This window comes from Alligator sinensis, unplaced genomic scaffold, assembly GCF_000455745.1.
Source record: "Alligator sinensis unplaced genomic scaffold, ASM45574v1 scaffold433_1, whole genome shotgun sequence".
NCBI classification, from domain to species: domain Eukaryota; kingdom Metazoa; phylum Chordata; order Crocodylia; family Alligatoridae; genus Alligator; species Alligator sinensis.
Genome location: NW_005842502.1, coordinates 279,513 through 298,952, shown reverse-complemented (window position 1 = coordinate 298,952; position 19,440 = coordinate 279,513). Strand labels below are relative to the sequence as shown.

At 45.5% G+C, this 19,440-nt stretch overlaps 1 protein-coding gene across 1 annotated transcript in view; it reads left to right on the top strand.

Annotated features, from left to right (window-relative positions):
* The window catches only part of SLC45A1 (solute carrier family 45 member 1), a 41,474-nt gene extending 27,770 nt beyond the window's left edge, over positions 1-13,704 (top strand). The window contains exons 6-9 of the mRNA XM_025213023.1: positions 1,858-2,011; positions 6,238-6,414; positions 11,717-11,922; positions 13,438-13,704. Of these exons, the coding sequence (XP_025068808.1) occupies positions 1,858-2,011; positions 6,238-6,414; positions 11,717-11,922; positions 13,438-13,704 (804 nt within the window). The remainder of the gene's footprint in view (positions 1-1,857; positions 2,012-6,237; positions 6,415-11,716; positions 11,923-13,437) is intronic.
* Positions 13,705-19,440: the final 5,736 nt, after the last annotated feature.

Here is a 19,440-nt window from a genome sequence, read left to right as displayed (position 1 = left end):
CCGATGTAATTGTCAAGTAATCTGAATGTCCATTTATTTGATTTCGATTTTTTACTTTTAACTTTCAAATGTTTAAATATACACTTTCTTAGGATTGATTTTATTGTTTCTATAACTATTTGTAATTAATAGTTCATTATGACCATTGTTTATAAAAGCAAATACAGAAGTACAATGCCTTAATTTGTGACACAAGCATATTGTTGAAAGAAAAAAATATAGAAAATAAATGAATGGGATTGTTGAAAATGATTTATGATATGAAATACCTCAAACAGCCTGTTAGATTTGGGAGAACATGGGGATTCCCTTAAGCAGTACAATATATTTACTTGAATCCAAGATGAGGTGTCTCCCATCTTTTAAGATGGGGGGGGGAAAGCCCCTCATCTTGAGATTTGAGTACAAGGCAGTGGGCGGGGGGAGGTGGGGGGAGGTGGAAGGGATAGCTGGCAACTGCTGTGGCTCTGACTCCTTTCTCAGCTTGGGGATGAATTTGGTGCCTGCCCTCCCCGCTTATCCTCTAGCACCAGTTCCAGGCACAGAGTACATGGTTGTTCTGGTCCCAGCCTGGCTACCCATCAGCTGTTACAGTAATGGCAGCTCTTACTCTGGAGCCTGACTGGAGCTGCCACTACTATAACAGCTGATGCATGGCCAGTCAGGGCCAGTGCAGCCACATGCTTCATACCTTGGATGGAATAAGCTCTACAGTTTATTCGGATGCAGCACGTGGAACCCAGACAGAGCAGCCCTGGCTGGCAGGGGCTCCTGGGGGTCATCCTGTCAGCCCAGGGCTGCTCTGACCAAGCTCAATGTGCTGTGGAGGGGCTGGCTGGGGCATGAGGGAGCTTTAGTGCGAGGCTAGCTGGCATGTGTGCTACTGCAGAGTTTTTTACTCTGTAGCAGGATAGCATTTGTATTTACAAGTAAGTGTATTTACAAGTATCCTGTTGTGGAGTAAGTTAGTTTACTCTGGCATAATAGGGACACATGTGTAGACACTGAGACATTTACTCTGCACCTAGTTGTCAAGTGCGCAGTAAACATCTTGTGTAGACATACGCTGTGTGTGTAAGAAGGAAATCTCAAAAGAGGGGTGGTCACAGAGACAACCAGCAAAATAGCGTTAGTTAAACCAGGCCTCTTGCTTCCACTGTCCTCTGAATTTATGGGAATATACCAAGGAATCAGAACTTGTGGCAGTGGTGGTATTTTTTATTAGACCAATTAGATATTTGTGGGGGGGAAAAACATTATTTGCAAGTTTTTGGGTAAACACACCCTTCTTCAGGCACAGGAGAATGCAAAGATTGTAAAATTTCTCCTAGGTGGAAATGAAAATTCATATTTCACAGGAGAGCTGAAGGTGGTGTAAGATCTCCTAGTTGGAATAGTTCATTTTATGCAAATCAGATTCAGATAAGAGTTAGAACAGCCTTTTTACCTCTAAGTTATCTGGTAGCAAGCAGGATGTAGAATTATGTTTCTTTCTGGTTATGGTATTTGACATTTTACAGGAGAGTGGGAAGCTGAAATGTTCTCCTGGGCAGGGAATTTCCCTTGTGTTTAGGTGCCTCTGAGCAGCATGAAGATGCAAATTTACCTTGAACAACAGGAAGAGCAAGGTGTCAGCTTTCAGGTTTCCAGGTGGCAGATTTTAATTCTTTCTTGTAAAATGATGAAATTTCATTAAAAAAATGGCTAAATTTGGTATTTCATAATTTCAGACTTCATAATTTTACAAGAAAGAAGCAGGGTTTACTTGGTAGCAGAGTTTTATCCTTTCACTGACTTGTCAGAAGTATAATATTGCAAGTTTACACTGCTTGCTAACTTGGAATTCTTATGATACAGGTTGCTAATATTTTACTGAATGGTGTGAAATATGAGAGTGAGCTGAATGGATCAGGTGAGATGTCTGATCAACCACTTTCCATGAAACATCTTTGTTCAACCATCTGCCACATGCCTACGGCTCTGCGTAACCTCTGCATCAACCACTTCCTAGGTAAACCAAAAAGTACTACTTTGCACTTGTTATGAAGGTAAACATTTGAATAACTATGACCTGATTCTCCACAGAGATGATGGGTGAGATACCAACACCAGAAAATTTTCGTTTGCTTAATAACTTGATAATTTTCTCTGAAACTGAAGAATAAGAGTGTCAAAAAGCCATGTTTTGCTGACTGGCTGGCTGGGGCATGAGGTGCTTCACTGCTAGGGTTCCCTGCTGACTAGCCTTGCACTGAAGCACTCTTGGGCCCCAGCCATCCACTCTGCAGCACACTGATCCTGGTCGGAGAAGCCCCAGGCTGGCAGGCTGACCCCTTGGGATCCCTGCCAGCTGGGGCTGCTGTGATATAGCTTAATGTGCTGCAGTCAGGGTGCACATACAGCTTCCCAGGAACAATAAACTGTGGAGCAATAAGCTCTGCAATTTATCACTGTCCCTGATGACATGTGTAGATGTGTCTGTCTAGTCTGATCACTGGCACTCCCCTTGAAGTTTGTCAAGAGAAAGAAATACGTGGGAGCAGGGGAAAAACAAGCCAGGTGTGTGGTTCAGCAAGATGGCTGTTACCTTGGATGGGAGTGGGCCCTAGGTTCTAGTCTCTCAGTGGGTGTGTCTACACAAGACACTTTACTGCGCAGTAGAGTAAACACTAAATAAGTATGCTAAAAAGCTACTGTGCAGTTTCATAGTTGGTAGGGTTGGAAGGGACCTGAGCAGATCATCAAGTCTGACCACCCTGTCATGGGCAGGAAAGAATGCTGGGGTCAAATGACCCTGGCAAGGTGTCTATCTAGCCTCCTTTTAAAGACCCCCAGGGTAGGAGCAAGCACCACTTCCCTTGGAAGTTGCTTCCAGATCCTAGCCGCCCTGATTGTGAAGTAGTGCCTCCTAATATCTAGCCTGAATCTACTTTCCATCAACTTATGGCCATTATTCCTTGTTACTCCCAGTAGTGCTCGGGGAAACGGATTCTCACATTGCCTGCTGGTTTCCCTTGGCCAGTTTGTAGATGGCCACAAGATCCCCTCTCAGCCTTCTCTTGTGGAGGCTGAACAGGTTCAGGTCTCGTAGCCTCTCCTCGTAGGGCCTGCCCTGCTGCCCCCTGACCATGTGAGTGGCCCTCCTCTGGACCCTCTCAATGTTGTCTACATCCCTCCTGAAGTGCAGCACCCAGAACTGGACGCAGTACTCCAACTGCGGCCTGACCAATGTCATATAGAGGGGGAGGATCACCTCCTTGGACCTGCTCGTGATACATCTATGGATGCATGACAAGGTGCGGTTAGCCTTCCTGACTGCATCCCCACATTGACAGCCCATGTTTATCTTGGAGTCTGTAATGACCCCAAGACCCTTTTCTGCCTCTGTGCTGACAAGAAGGGAGTTCCCCAGCCTGTAGGTATGCTGCTGGTTCTTTCTCCCCAGGTGCAGTACCCTGCACTTGTCAGTATTGAATCCCATCTTAATCTCATCTGCCCACCCCTGTAACGTGTCCAGATCCAATTGCAGTCTGTCTCTCCCTTCTAGCATGCCCACTTCTCCCCACATCTTAGTGTCATCTGCGAATTTGAACAAGGTGCTTTTCACCCCCTCGTCCAAGTCGCTGATGAAGATGTTGAACAGTGTGGGCCTGAGGTCTGAGCCCTGGGGGACCCCACTGCTCACATCCTTCCAGTAAATTGATCTACTACACAGTTATCTGGTGCCTGTAAATACAGGTACTAAATTTGGCTTGTGTAGATGCTGATTGGGATCGGCTTTGCTCCTGGTCAGCCATGCCCACAGGGCACCTGGTCATGGTACTGTTCAGCTCCCAGCTCCCCCAGCCGCTCAGTACGGGGACTGGGTCCCTTTCTCCACCCCTCTTCCCTCTCCCACTGGTCCTGGTGCTGTGGGGACCCTAGTTTCACACATTAGCAGGGATCTGAGCAGTGCTGGGACTGAGGAGCTACCAGTGGGGCAGCTAGCTGCTGGCCCCTGGCTGGGCAGGGAATCCCCGCTCAGCAGGAGGCAGCCAGGAGCTGTCCCACCGATGGGGTAGCTAGTAGGGCTGTGTGAAGCTTCAGTCGCTGATTCAATTTGGCAGAGATTCGGCCAGATTGTGGCCACATCCAAATCAAATGAGGAGACCCTTTAATCTCTCTGAATCAAATTGGAACCCTCTGAATCGATGCGGAGAGATTCAGAGAGATTGGATGATTCAGACATAGATACAGCTTTAAATGTTTTTTCTACATACCTCAAGGTACCAGGCAGCTCATGAATGCTGAGATGGTGCGGTGGACGGAGCATCCCATGGGAGTGTGGAGTGGGGGGGTCCCCAACATGCTTGGCAGTGGACCCAAAAGTGGACCAGAAACACTTCCAGTCCACTTCCAGGTCCTCTGCAGAGTACACGGGAGACCCTCACCTCCCGGCTCAGCGACTGGTGCCTCCTGGTTCTGGGGGAGCACCCAGGGTCCCCATGTGGCTGATCACTGAGCCGGAGGGACACAGGGCGGGTGGGGGGGAGCACATGCTCGGCGGTGGACCTGGAAGTTGACTGGAAATACTTCCAGTCCACTTGTGTCTGCTGCCAAGCACGTGGGGGAGGGGGGTGGTTTGTGCGACTCTCCATCCACCCCAGCATCACAGCGTTCATGAGCCGTGCCTGGTACCTCGAGGTATATAGAAAAAACATTTAAAGCTGTGTCTGTGGCTGAATCTTCAGATTCAGATTTGGCCAAATTGAATCGGAACAGTGATCTGAATCAATGAATTGAATCACTGTCCCCCAAATCGAGCCGGATCTGAATTGAATATGGCCCACTTTGCACACCCCTAGTAGCTAGCAGCAAGCCCCCAGCTTGGTGGGGAATCACGAGCAGATTGGAGCCCCTCCCCTGCAGCTCTTTCTCAGCCCCATGGCCCCATCACCTGATCAGGACGGGGGCCTGGGAAACAGCTGCAGGGGTGGGGATTCTTCTTAACCTCCTACCCCAATTGCCCATTTGAGGCAGGAGGCTGGGAACCAGCTGGGGGGAAGGGGACTTTTCCCAGCCCTGTGCCCTATGCCCCAAGCTGGCTGGGACCTGCTCCAGACCAGGACAGGTCCCTGTCAGCTCTGGGCTGGCTGTACAGAGCAATTTCTGTGCAGCCTGGATCTGCCTGGGACCTCCCCCAGCCAGAGACAGATGACAGGTGGCCACAGGCTCCTGCAGCACCAAGCTGCAGCAGCAACTCTCCTACCCTGTGCACATCAAGACTCCTCCTGATGTGTATGCATGGGAACGGTCCCCGTGGTCCCTGCCAACCCCTGGGCTAGCACCCAAGTGGAGTCTGGATCTGCTGCTGCAAGCGGGTAGAGCAGGGTGGGAGCAAATCTGCTCCCAAGACGGAGCATGTGTAGAGGTGCTCCCCCAGTAGGCTTACAGCACAATATTTTTACTGTTCAGTAAGCATACTTCAAATTAATAGCATGTGTAGACATGCCCAGTGGGACAGAAACTTTCCCACAGCACTGCTGTCCATACATTTAGTCCAATGACTATTAAATGAAAAAAGCAGCAGTTTAGCTTCCAAAGGAGCACTAGAGATATGATTGGATAATGCCTGATCTGCATCATGGTTGTTAGCATACTGTACAGGGAAGTCTGAGATAGAAGTTCAAACCCCCTATTTGGTGCAAAGGAGCTACAATCCAGGTCTGTGGCTTCCTAGGACAATAAAACAGCCACTTGGTTACTAGGGCCAGAGGAAGCACAGGTAGCAGCCATATGTAAAAAGCACTTGCCGCAGCTAGCAGTGCTGTGATAAGTACAGTACTCTCAAACCTTGCAATGCGTATCCATGCCTTTCTTAACTTGACACTGCACAACAATGATTGGCTGTATGTGAAGTTACATCTTGTCCACTCATACTTAAGCTAATAGAAATGCCAGTTGTATCCTGTCTTGCTAATACCCGTACTATGAGCTGCAATCTGCCTGTGGCATTTAAGTGAAGTTCAAGGTGTAAATTTTAACATTTAAAATCCTGAATGACTTTGAGTAAGATTACAGCATAGCATAGAGATAAATAATCTCAGCTAATTTTCCGCATAAAGATAAGAGCAATCTATGGGACGTACTACACAGTATTCTACAGGTGGCCTTCTCCCACTCCCATCACTTTGAGAAGAAGCTTATAATTGATTTTATAACTACAAACAAACAAACAATGCTTCTGGCTTCTTCCAGGTTGGCTGTCATTTGAGGGGATGCTACTGTTCTATACAGACTTTATGGGAGAAGTAGTATTCCAAGGAAATCCCAAAGCACCTCACAACTCAGATGAGTACCAAAAATACAATGCTGGGGTCACCATGGGCTGCTGGGGAATGTGTATCTATGCATTCAGTGCTGCATTCTATTCAGGTACAACACACAACTTTTTCGCACTCTGCTACCAATAAGCAAAAAGGGTTCTACAATAAGTGGCACTTTGGCTTTGGCACTTATATAGCAGTTTAACATACTAGTTTGAGGTACTTCTGCATTTGGATTTTCTTCTTAGCATTTTCTTATCCCTAAGGTAGTATATCTGCTACTCTGGACTGGGAGCATCTACATGTGCATTTAGGCATTTTTCCTAATGCGCATTAGGTACCTCTAATGTGATGTACTAAACAAATGTGCATTATGCTGCCTTAATGCACAGTAATGAATGCACATGGTTTTTAGTTATTTGTGCTTCCTAGTAACCTCACAAACACATAAGCTATGAATCTGAAGTCTTTAACCAAGGATGCACAACCTTTTCTGAGGTAGAATTCTGTTTAATTACAAACAGCAAGTGTACAACAATTCTGCATATAATTTAAGAAGATAAGTTACTGTACTCTTTGATTATATTCTCCTCCCACCATGAAAAGTTATTGTTTCATAGGCATGCAATCCTTCAAGAAATGCCTAGCCCCACACCTTTGTAGTGTCAGTATAAGAAATAAGAAGTTAATAAAGATTTGCTGAGCTTGATCTTGCATGTTGGTTTTTTAGAAAAACACAAAATCATCATGAGACTTTTGATGAAATAATGCAACTGTACAATTCTATGATATCCAATTTGAGACTCAAGACTCCTAGGACTAGATGACTTAGCAAGCCCGAGTCAAACAAGAAAATTAATCTTCATGTTATATATACTTAGAAGGTGGCATGGTCTGGAGTTCTAGCTCAGGACAGGGAAACAAGCAATTCTGTATTTCAGTCCTGGTTTTAAGTCACTTGGTTAGATCCTTTAATATCTGTTTCCCAGTTCCCCTTCAGTAAAATGACATAGTTATTTTTTTCAAACCGACAACATTTAGCAAATGCTTGTTCAATAGTTTGTGAATATAAAAAAAAAATCATTGTATCATCGGGCTCTGTGGAAGGCCAGTAGGGGGTGCTCCTGCACTGAGCCACCCACCTCACCATGCCCGACCACATTCCAGGCTCTGAGTGCCTTCCTGGGGGTTCCTCATGTCTGACTGACCCCCTTCCTGGAGCACATCCGCTAGCCTGGGGTAGAGCTGCCACCACCCAGGGACAGGCTTCATTCTGGGAAACACAGGCCTAGTAGCCCTCGAGGGTACTTGACTCACTTCAAGAACTTGAGGTGCTTCCCGCAGTCAGAAACACAAGTAGTGGTCTCCCTTAGTCAGCCAAACCAAGGGGACCCCAAGGCATAATCTAGACCCACTCCCAATAAATCTCCCATGCTAGGTACAAAGAAGAACTTTATTGGTTACAAGGAGTAGGGTTGGAATAGGGTACAGAGTTGAGTAGTATTGGAGAAATCCCATAGAGCAAACAGGTTGGCTGGAGTAGCCTTTGATCACGCATCTGAGTTACTGCAAGCTATATATCTAGATAGAGCTCAGGTAACTTACTCACAAGTATCATCCAGAGGCAGGTGGAGATTGCGTCTGGAGGCAGGCAGTTCCTTGATCATAAGTTTTGAGGGAGAGAGCAAGTTTCAGATGGTCCAGCTCTTTTTTCTTTCTGAGTTTTCCTCATGGCTACTGCCTCCTCCTCCTGGGCAGTCCTTAACTTATATAGCCCTTATGACCTCATTTACCTGGTCCAATGGAGACCAGCACCTGTTGACTGCCAGCCAACCAATGCATCACTGGTTGCTGGGCAGACTGGCAGTCTCTAGCCCACCAGGGAGCCCAAGCCCCTCACCCAGGTATGTGATGCCAGTCAAGTAGGCAGTGGGAGCAGGTTTCCCCTCTCCCTGAGGAATGTTTCTAGCTCAGGTTACCTAACAAGATAGGTAAGGTGTGTACCCTCTGCAGGGCCCATACTAACCAAATTGGCACAGAGCAGAGTTCTTGGGGCAAAACAGAGGTGGCCTTCTGCCACAGGCTCTACCCTTAGAACATTCCAATTTTCTGCATGCTATGCTGTGAAATTCCACACAATGAGTGTGTTACTTCAAAAATACTGATAAATCAAAGGGATTATTTGCAGCAAAATTCTACACAGCGTGTGTCATGGTGATACTTTCTCTCCTGTCATGGGTGTTCTGCTGGGCCCTGTTTCCCTTCCTGTGCTGGAGTATTCACCAACTACACAACACCCTCCACTCCTTTTGGAGGTCTGCTTTCTTAATTTGTATTTCTTACCAAATGACATTCTACATCTCTAATATTATTTTTAAGACAGAACTTAGACAACAAATATACAGTCAAAAGTATTGCAAATATTTCTCAGATTAGTCAATTTATTAACAGTTTACAAGGCTTCAATTTTCAGGTACCTAAGATTATCAATATGTAGTTTAATGTTCACCACTTTCATCTTGAATTTATTTGCACTGAAGAATCTTCACAATCATTGTCTTTTTTCTGAATATCTTCTTTTGACCATTCAAGATGAACACTATCTGCCATCTAAGTCCCCAAGGTCACGATCTATCCATGCAACAACAGCTCTGTATTGACAGTTTGTTGCATAACAAGCTCAGTCACAACATCTCCAAATAAGTTGGTTCAATAAAAGACACTACCAAACCTCTCTCTTAACATGATGTGAGGATTTGATAAAGGAATTATTTGTAAATTAATTGTAAATGGTTGCAAATGAAAGTGCACTAAAGTATTCCTACACTTTTCTTGTGGAGTATGTTAAAAACAGTTCCACTTAGACAACAAGATATCAATCTGTATCACAAACTTATAGACCTGAACTTCAGAGTCCCCCTTTACCCCCCTCCCCACCACCATGTCTTTAGAGATCTTGTCAAGAACCCAACTGTTGATGGAATTCACATGACCTGAAATAGCCTTCATACTTTGTATTTAAAGCTCAGTTGTCATGTAGGTTTGGAATGCAGATTTTCCAGCTCTGTTTACTTTCCAAGGCTTGGAATTCCATTGTTACATTTCTTGACAAGCCAGTTCTTAGATGCAAGATGCTTTGGCTAAACTTTTTAAAGTGATTGGAAATACATTCTTCATGCCTGCTCCAACTCCCTTACCTGGAAAATATTCTCATTTCAGTTTCTACAATAGCAGCAAAGTACCTTTTTTGGAACTTATTTTGAATACCTTCAAGACAGTCAAATATTTACAAATGACAACATAAATAGTTTACATCCCTGTAAAAGCAACATGGGCATGGATCAGGCAGGCATCTTTGGATCTGGAAGAATTTGGCCACATTCATAGGGGTTTACAAGGCAAAAAAAGTATACATGGCAATCAGGAAGTCTGATAAATAACATTTTTTTGCTTTCACACATGCATGCATGCACATGAAATGGAAATCCTAGAAGTACTGAAATACCTATATTAGGGAGGGAAATTACCTGAAACTTTAAAATTGATTTAAAAACTCCCCTCCTTTCACTCCCTCAAAAAAACTCCCTGAGAATTGGCAAAAAGATGCAACACATAAAGGCACAGACCACAATATCAAAAGGGCCTTCTATCCCACTGATATAAGGATCAGAATTCTTAGCCCATATGCTGTCCTGGGTTTTCACCTAAACTAGTAATATGCAATCTCCATGATCAAGTGATGCTTCTAGTTTAAACTCTAGACCTTTTAACTTTCAATGGGCATGTCTACACATGTATTTGATCCAGGATCAGTTTATTCACAAGTAAATTACCCACAAGTAAAGGATCCCAGGCAGGTGTCTACCTATGCAGGGAATCGGGAACAGATTTGCTGCCTGCGATGGGCCTCTGATGCCACTGGCTCCCCCTGGGTGCTAGCCCAGGGGCTGGCAGGGAGCCCTAGGCCAGGAGACTGTAGTCTCCTGGCTGGGCCTGAGAAATTTCACCCTGCCTCAGGGTCTGCCTGCTTCCAGGATGTGGACAATGTCTCCCTGCCCCAGCAGCAGGGAGCTCCTGGCTCTGATTTCCAGATCTGGGGCAGGGGAATTCAAAAGAACTGCAGGGGAGGGGCAGGTCCCAGCTCCCGGTGGGGCAGCTAGCAGCTAGCTTGGAGATAAGGTCTTCCAGCACCCAGCTCCCTGATCGCAATGGTGGAGCAGGGGCTGGGAGATAAGGGGGAATAGGACATAGGGGAAATTAGGGAGGTTTACTGCATAGTAAGCACGTGCACATGTAGATGCACATGCTTACTTTGCAGTAAATTATGCTACTGTGCAGTTAAGCGTCTCATGTAGATGCACCCTGTATGTCACATGCTCCCTCTGGTGAGGATTTCATATGAGGCTTCAGGGCATTGCTTCACAGGAAAACCAGGTACAGCTGTATCAAATGCCCTGAGCTGGACCTGTGACAGGGAGTAAAAGTAACCTAGCCATATAAGCTGTTTATCATATGAAGTAAATGTTCTTGGTTAGTTATTTATTTAGATTGCCAAGTACATATAGGGACAACATTCTGTGCACTCAGCCCTGTTAAGTGCAAACAACAAAATAGTCCTACAAACAACACTAACTGAAATCCTATTTATTCTACTCATAAATAATTTTAGTTTTCATTCTGGCAACCTTCCTTATAGCAGTGCAAGAGCGCTGTTGTAGCGATAATGATCCAGAAATAATCTGAGGTATGGATTTTTTAGGATATTGTTTAATTGGATTTCTTAGATATCATCCCTACAAAATCCTTGCCTCTTATAATCTTCCTTATAAACATCTCTGTTAATTAATTTGGAAACAAAAATCTTACATGTCCTTCATATTCCTCTTCAAAAGTTGGATCTATAAGCCACTGACAAGATACAGAGAGGGTCAGAGAATATGGAAATATACACTATCAAGATAACCAACAAGAATATAGGAGAGAAATGCAGGCCACTGTGCTCTTAACTTGCTGCATGTGAAAGCTTTTACTCTGTGTGACATGAGAAACAAGGATTTCTTAGGGTGATAATTTTTATTGGATCAACTATGTAGTAGAGATAAAAGACAAGCTTTTGAATGCAATACCTGATGAAGAATGTTTAACTGGTCAATTATTTTAATCCAAGTAGAACATCAAAACAACTGTAAACAGTAAAAATTAAAACATTGAACTAAGGGAAATCTCATAAGTGTCTTTGATAATTTATGGAAAGTTATTTAGCATGATTTAACAAACAAATAATTTAAAATGTTACCGTTTAAAGACAAGAACAAATTAGATCATTTGCAAAAGAAAGTTAAAAAAATAAACCAGTAAAATCTATTTATACTTTTGTGTGTAATTTGTTATCTTTACATTCTGTTTTACAGCCATACTAGAAAAGCTGGAGGAATACTTCAGTATTCGCACTCTCTATTTCATAGCATATCTTGCCTTTGGACTTGGCACAGGCTTGGCTACACTCTCCAGAAATATTTATGTGGTTTTATCACTATGTGTAACTTACGGTATTTTATTTTCAACACTCTGCACACTCCCTTATTCTCTATTATGTGATTATTACCAGAATAAAAAGGTAAGTTCTTTATTACATTCAGAACCCTTAAAAGTTTCAGCACTATCCATTTCGTTAATCCATCATAAAAACTTCACCTTCTGTGGATCTGGCATCTATGAATGCTGAAAAATATCGTGCTAACTTAAACGGTTTTGCCCCTTTTGTTTGTTGTTTGTTTTCTGTACACACAGAGTCAGTTTTTTAAACAAGTTAATTATATCTCTTGATACTAAGTAGCCAGTTACATGCAGAAAGTTCTCTCTAGTTTCTCCAAAACTGCTTATGGCTTTTTCATTCCCCATTGCCCTCTGATCCCTGCTGCATAATATTAAGGAGACAAATATTTTTTCAAAAACATCTGTTCATAACACAAGCTTGTACTGGCCATACACTACTAATGTCCCTGCAAGGATGCTGGGCAGATTCTGTCAAAAAAAGTATGTCCAGATGTTATATGCCAGCTGGACAGGAGCAGGATGGCTGAATTAGGCATGTTGCAGGCAGTCAGGACTTCTGTTAAGGTATTCAGGTTGTAGCTGTATTGGTCTAGAGGCAAAAGGAATCAGAACTCATGGTAGAGGTAATATCTTTTATTAGATCAACTAGATTTTTGCATTTCTGACACTGCAGCAGTATAAACATAGGGGAAATACCCTTGAGAGACTGTTCCTGCAGGGGTTGTAGCTGCTGAATGGATTGTAGCTCTAATATTCAGGCAAACTACATTTTTGTTGGAGCATGAACTGCAGCTCTAGATAACCGTTTATAGTTTAACCTTCCCTTAAATTGTTCACGTTTGCTCAAACTTGTGTTATTGAGGCTGAAGTTTTTCAGACCCACTTTCTGAATGTATTTCTAAAGTGTAAACTTAAGCAGTTCAAACATTTTGGAGGGTGAGAGAGAAACACTTTTCCCACTCTAAAAGAAACCCTTTTATATGAACAGTTTTAGCAACAGTTTGGGTTAGAAATGTGAAATTGGTAAAAAAACAGTCCTTAGACTGGACAGGAGACTTTCACTTTGTGATTTGGATATGGACAGCCTGCACATGCATAGCAGTTTTTCAGCAGTACTTGAAATTTTAGTTTTGGCATCTCTGAGAATGAAGGGGAAGAGACTAGTGTAGGGTACTCCTTCACACCCCTGTGCCCCTGCATGAGCTGAAGCAGAATGGACTGTTCAATGGGCAGGGAGCAGTTCACCAGGAGTCACATAACTTGACAGTTGTGTTATGTTCATCTCCTGCTCAACAGCTTTTCAACCTCCGAGGCAGGCTTGTTCAGTAAACAAGGTGCTTGCCACAACTCTGGGGTGCCCTGGCTCTGAGCTGGACTCCCCAGCCCAGCCCAGCCTGCCCCAGCCCCAGTTCCAGTTCATTGTAACAGAACCAAGCTTCCCCCCTTCCCTCCCCCTAGCTCTTCTAAGATAATTACTGGGCAGGCACCTTAAATGGACCCAGACTTCAGGGGGGCACAGGGACTGTTGTGGAGCTGGCCATGCCGCTGGTCTCACACGTGCTTCTCTCCTCTGCAGTTTGCTGGCCCGAGTGTGGAGAGCCCACGGCGTGGCATGGGCGTGGACATCTCACTGCTGAGCTGCCAGTACTTCCTGGCACAGATCCTGGTATCCGTGGCCATGGGCCCCCTCACTGCGCTAGTAGGCAGTGCCAACGGTGTCATGTACTTTGCTAGCCTTGTGGCCTTTGCTGGCTGCCTCTTTTCCTCTCTCTATGTTACCTACGAGATCCCATCCACTGACGAGCTGCCAGAGGAACAGCAGCCACTTGTGCGAACAGTGTGACGTGTGGGCACAGGCTGCACTGGAGCCAATAAAAGCAAATGAGGCCAGTAGATGCCTCCATGCGCTCATTACTTGGCAGCTTGAGGGGCTATGAAGGGAGTTGGGAATGGCAGACAGGTGGGGGTGGGGAGGAGTCCCTGCCCAGTGCTGCCCCCTGGTATCTGAAGTTGGGAATTGCAGCCAGGTAGAAAAAATTAACGGGGGTAGGGGCGGGGGGTATGGGGGGTGGGAATAAAATCCTGCTCAGTGCAGCCCCCAGTGTCTGAAGTGGGTACTGAGGGCACAGGGAAAAAAAAAGATCCTGCTCAGTGCTTCCTCCTGGTGGCCAAAGTGGGTACTGCAGGAAGTAGCTGAAAAAAAGTCTTGCTAAGTGCTGCCCGTCCTGTCCATGACTGAAGGGGGTACTTCAGGTCAGTGGTGCTGCCTGATGGCCAGAGGCCTTACTGCAGCCAAATCCCTCTTCAGTGTTGCCCCTGGTGGCCAGAGGAAGTACTACAGCCATACCTATGCTTAAAGGCACCCATTGCTTCTTAGAGGCTTGCCATCCTTGGGGCAAGAGGCAGTACTGTAGCCAAATCTGTGCTCATTATGGTCCCCTGCAAGAGGAAGCTGAGAGGTGATCTTTCGGGTGCCTACAAACTCATTGTAGGGGCCAGCAAGAAATGGGGGATACAGTGTTTACCAGGGTGCCTGTTTGGGTAACTAGAAATAATGTCCACAAACTGGAAGAGAGCAAATTCAGATTGGACATCAGGAAAAAATTCTTTACAGTAAGGGTTGCCAAATTATGCAATACACTTCCAAGGGAGGTGGTGCCGTCCCCTTCCTTGGAGGTATTTAAAAGGTGATTGGACAGACACCTGGCTGGGGTCATCCGACTCATTCCTCCCTGCGGCCTGACCAATGCTGCACAGAGGGGAAGTATCACCTCCCTAGACCTGTTGGTGATGCATCTACTTATGCAAGAAAGGGAGCGGTTAGCTTTACTTATTACCACATAACACTGGTGAGTCATGTTCATTTCAGAGTTGACTACTACTCCGAGATCCCTTTCTCTGGTTGTGCTATTTAGAATGGTACCTCCCAGGCTATAGGAATGTTGATGATTCTTCCTCCCCAGGTACAACACATGACACTTATCCTTGTTAAACTGCATCCTATTCTGTTTGGCCCATTCCCCTTCCCTGTCCAAATCAGCCTGGATTCGCTCCCTGCCATCTAGTTTGTGTACTTCCCCACATAGTTTGGTGTCCTCAGCGAACTTAGACAGGGTGCTTTGTACTACCTCGTCCAAGTCACTGACGAAAATATTGAATAGTACTGGTCCCAGGACAGAGTCTTGGGGACTCCGCTGCCTACATTTCTCCAGGTAGAAACTGACCCATCCACCACCACTCTCTGGGTGCATCCCATAAGCCAATTTCTATTTACCAGACTGTGTAATAATCTACATTGCAACTATTTAGTTTATTTATAAGAACTGGGTGTGACACTGTGTTAAAGACCTTTTAAAAATCTAGAGTAGATAACATCTACATCTGTTCTTTCATCCAAGCATTTTGTGACCCAGTCATACAATGAAATCAGGTTAGTCAGATATTCTTCCTAATATCTAACCTGAAGTTTCCTTTCTGCAACTTGAGAACATAGCTAGCTCCTTGTTCTGTCATCTGTCACCACTGAGAACAGTCTAGCTCCATCCTCTTTCAAAACCCAATTCCGGTAATTTAAGAATCGTATTAACTTTCCTCTCAGTCTTCTCTTCTCCAGGCTAAATAAGCCCAGTTCTCTCAGCCTCTCTTCAGAAGTCATGTGCCCCAGCCTCCAAAACATTTTTGTTGCCTTCTGCTGAACTCTTTCCAATTTGTCCACATCCTTCCTGTAGTGGGGGACCCAAAACTGAACACAGAACTCCACATGTGGCCTCACCAGTGCTGAATAGAGGGGAAGAAACGCTTCCCTTGACCTGCTGGCAACACACCTACCAATGCAGCACATTATGCCATTAGCCTTTTTGCAACAAGGGCACACTGTTGGCTTATATTCAATTTATTGTCCACTGTAATCCCCAGGTCCTTTTCTGCTGAGCTGCTGCCCAGTCAGTCAGCCCCCAGCCTGTACTGGTGCATGGGATTGTTCTGTCCTAAATGCAGGACTTTGCACTTGTCCTTGTTGAACCTCATGAGATTTCTTTTGGCCCAATCCTCCAATTTGTTTAAGTCGAAAGCCTTGTTGAAATCAAAGTATATCACATCCACTGGTCTCCCCGTATCCACAGATCTGTCATAGGAGGCAATCACATTGGTCAGTCATGACTTGTCCTTGGTGAATCTATGCTGACTGTTCCTAATCACCTTCTTCTCCAAGTGCTTAGAAATGGATTCCTTGAAGATTTGCTCCATGATTTTTCCAGGGACTGAGGTGAGGCTGACTGGTATGTAGTTCCCTGGATCCTCCTTTTTCCCTTTCTTAAAGATGGGTACTGTGTTCTCTTTTCCAATAATCTGGGACCACTTCTGATTGCCATGAATTTTCAAAGATGATGGCCAGTGGCTCTGCAATCACATCAGCCAACTCCCTCAGCACCCTTGAATACATCTCATCCGGTGCCATGGTCTTGTACATGCCCAGCTTTTCTAAATAGTCCCTAACCTGTTCTTTCACTACTGTTAGCTGATCACCTCCTCCCCAAACTGTGCTGCCAGGTGCATTAGTCTGGAATCTGACCTTGCCTGTGAAGACTGAGGTAAAAAAGGGGTTTGAGCACTTCAGCTTTTTCTGCATCTTCTGCCACAAGGTTGCCTCCCCTGTTCACTAAGGAATCCACATATTCCCCCATCCTCCTCTTGCTACTGACATACTTATAGAAACCCTTCTTGTTACCCTTCACATCCCTCCTAGCTGCAACTCCAAATGTGCTTTGGCCTTCCTGACTTCATCCCTGCATGCCCAAGCAATACTCCTATATTCTTCCCTAGTTGCTTGTCCAAGTTCCCACTTCTTATAAGCTTCCTTTTTGCGATTTAGTTTACTGAGAAGATCCCTGCTAAGCCAAGCTGGTCTTCTGCCATACTTGTTAGTCTTCCTGCACATCAGGATGGTTTGTTCCTGCACTCTCAGTAAGGTTCCTTTAAAGTACACCCAGCGTCCCTGGACTCCTCTCCCCATCAGTCTGGCTTCCCAGGGGATCCTGCACATGAATTCCCTAAGCAAGTTGAAGTCTGGTTTTCTGAAGTCCAGGGTTTTTATTCTGCTGCTCTCCTTCCTTCCTTTCCTCAGGATCCTGAACTCAATCATCTTATGGTCACTGCTGCCCAAGTTGCCATATACTACTACATTCCCCACCAATTCTTCCTTGTTTGGGAGCAGCAAGTCAAGAAGAGCATGCATTTACACCAGGAAGTTGACCCCTCACTGTCCAAAAATATCCTGGATTTCCTGCACACTGCTGTATTTTCCTCCCAGCAGATGTCAGGGTGATTGAAGTCCGCCATGAAAATCAGGGCTTGTGATGAGGAAACTTCTGCTAGCTATCTGAACAAAGCCTCATCTACCACTTCTTTCTGGTCTGGTGGAGCCCACCACAACTTCACCCTTATTGCACTCTCCTCTGACCCTAACCCAGAGACTTTTGACAGGTCTATCTCCAGTTTCATACTGGAGCTCTGAGCAATCATATGGCTCTTTTACATAAAGTGAGACTCCTCCTCTTCTCCCCTGCCTGTCCTTCCTGAACAGTTTATATCCATCCATGACAGTGCTCCAGTCATGCGAGCTATCCCACCAAGTCTCTGTTTTTCCAATCACATCATAGTTCTGTGACTGTGCAAGGACTTCCAATTCTTCCTGCTTGTTTCCCAGGTTCCATGCATTTATTTACAGGCACCTAAGGTAACTAGTTGATTGTCCTGATTTCTCAGGAAGTATAATAACACCTCCCCTGTTGCCCCCTCCTGCTTGCTCTTCCTTCAGGTTACCCACCTCCCCACTTATCTCAGGGCTTTGGTCTTCATCCCTGGGCAAACCTAGTTTAAAGCCCTCACTACGTTAGTGATCCTGTCTGCAAAGATGCTCTTCCTTCCCTTTGTCAGGTGGACCCCAACTCTTCCTAGCAATCCTTCTTTCCAGAACATCATTCCATGGTTAAAGAAGCCAAAGCTCTACTAGCAACACCACCTGCACAGCCAAGTATTGATTTTTGGGGTGCACCCAACCTGCTCCCACCCAGGCCCTTTCCCTTGACTGGAAGGATTGAAGAGAACACAACCTGAATTCCAGTCCCCTTTACCCTTGCATTCAGAGCCCTGTAGTTGCTTTTGATCCACTCAGGGCCTCCCCTGTCAGTATCTTCATTGCCCACATGAATGAGCAACATGGGGTAGTATTCAGAGGCCAGATGAATCTTGGTAATCCCTCCATGACATCTTAGATTCAGGCTCCAGGCAAGCAGCAGAATTCCTGAGAGAAGAGGTCTGGTCGGCAGATGGCTCCCTCCATCCCCCACAGAAGGGAGTCTCCAACCACCACCACCCCTCACTTGGTGTCAATTATCTCGATCCTTCCCACTTTGGTGAGGCCTGGCTTGTCCTCTTCCACCAATGGAATGTGCTCCTCCAGCTCTGTTGCTAGGGCTTCATATCTGTTCTCCAGACAAACTGCTGCAGGTGGAAATGAAGATTTCTGCTTGCTGCCAGAGGTCACAAGTTTCCAGCTTCCACCCTTCTGAGAGTTCATATCCTCTGTCTTCTCTAATGCTGTCTCTGGCAGGTCTTCTTCCACAGTCCCGGTGATCTTCTTCACCATCAAATCAATGAATGTCTTGTGGCAGAGGATGCTTTGGAGCCTCACCACCTCTTCCTGTAGCTCTCTTGCCTGTTCTCTGAGAGACACCACGAGGAGGCACCACTCACACGGCAGGTACTCCCTGACCTGGCCACCACTGAAAGGAACTTGCAAGCCACAGTCCGCCTAATGCCAAACCTGGACCTTGGTGGAAGCCTCAATAGTGAGAAGTCCTGCCTGGAGAGAAACCTTACAGGTGGAACAAAGGCAGTGGCTCTGGCATTGTGACATATTTCAACCATTTCCCTGGGTCTCTTAATATGCCTTCTCTTTCTTACTGCCCTTCTTCCAAGCACACCTTCCCTAGCAAGCTTGCCTGGAAGCTGGCTTGTTTAATGCTTGTTGGCCTGAAAGGGTTTCCTTTTTTCTGCTTCTGCACCCCAAGCTGAAAGGTTCTTTCCTTGAAAGGCTGGGGGGGGGCAGCAGGAAACTGACCTGCCAGCTGCTTACCCTGCTTGCAGCCCCTGATCGCTGGCTCCCTGGTTGTTTAGGGAGTCTTCTTTTATACCCTGCTCTGCCCCCTCAATAGGGCTTCTTTCAGGCACAGGCAGAAATCATTCATCAATCACTGTTTAACATCTTCATCAGCGACTTAGACGAGGGGGTGAAAAGCACACTGTCCAAGTTTGTTGATGACACTAAGATGTGGGGCGAGATGGACACGATTGAAGGGAGAGAGAGGCTGCAAATAGATTTAGACAGACTACAAAAGTGAGCAGACAAGAATAGGATGGCATTCAATGTAGACAAATTCAGGGTGCTGCACCTTGGGAGAAGGAATCCACAGCCAGGTCTAGCTGTATCCACATACAGGCTGGGAAGTTCCCTTCTTGAAAGCACAGAGGCGGAAAGGGATCTTGGAGTCATTATTGACTCCAAGATGAACATGAGAAG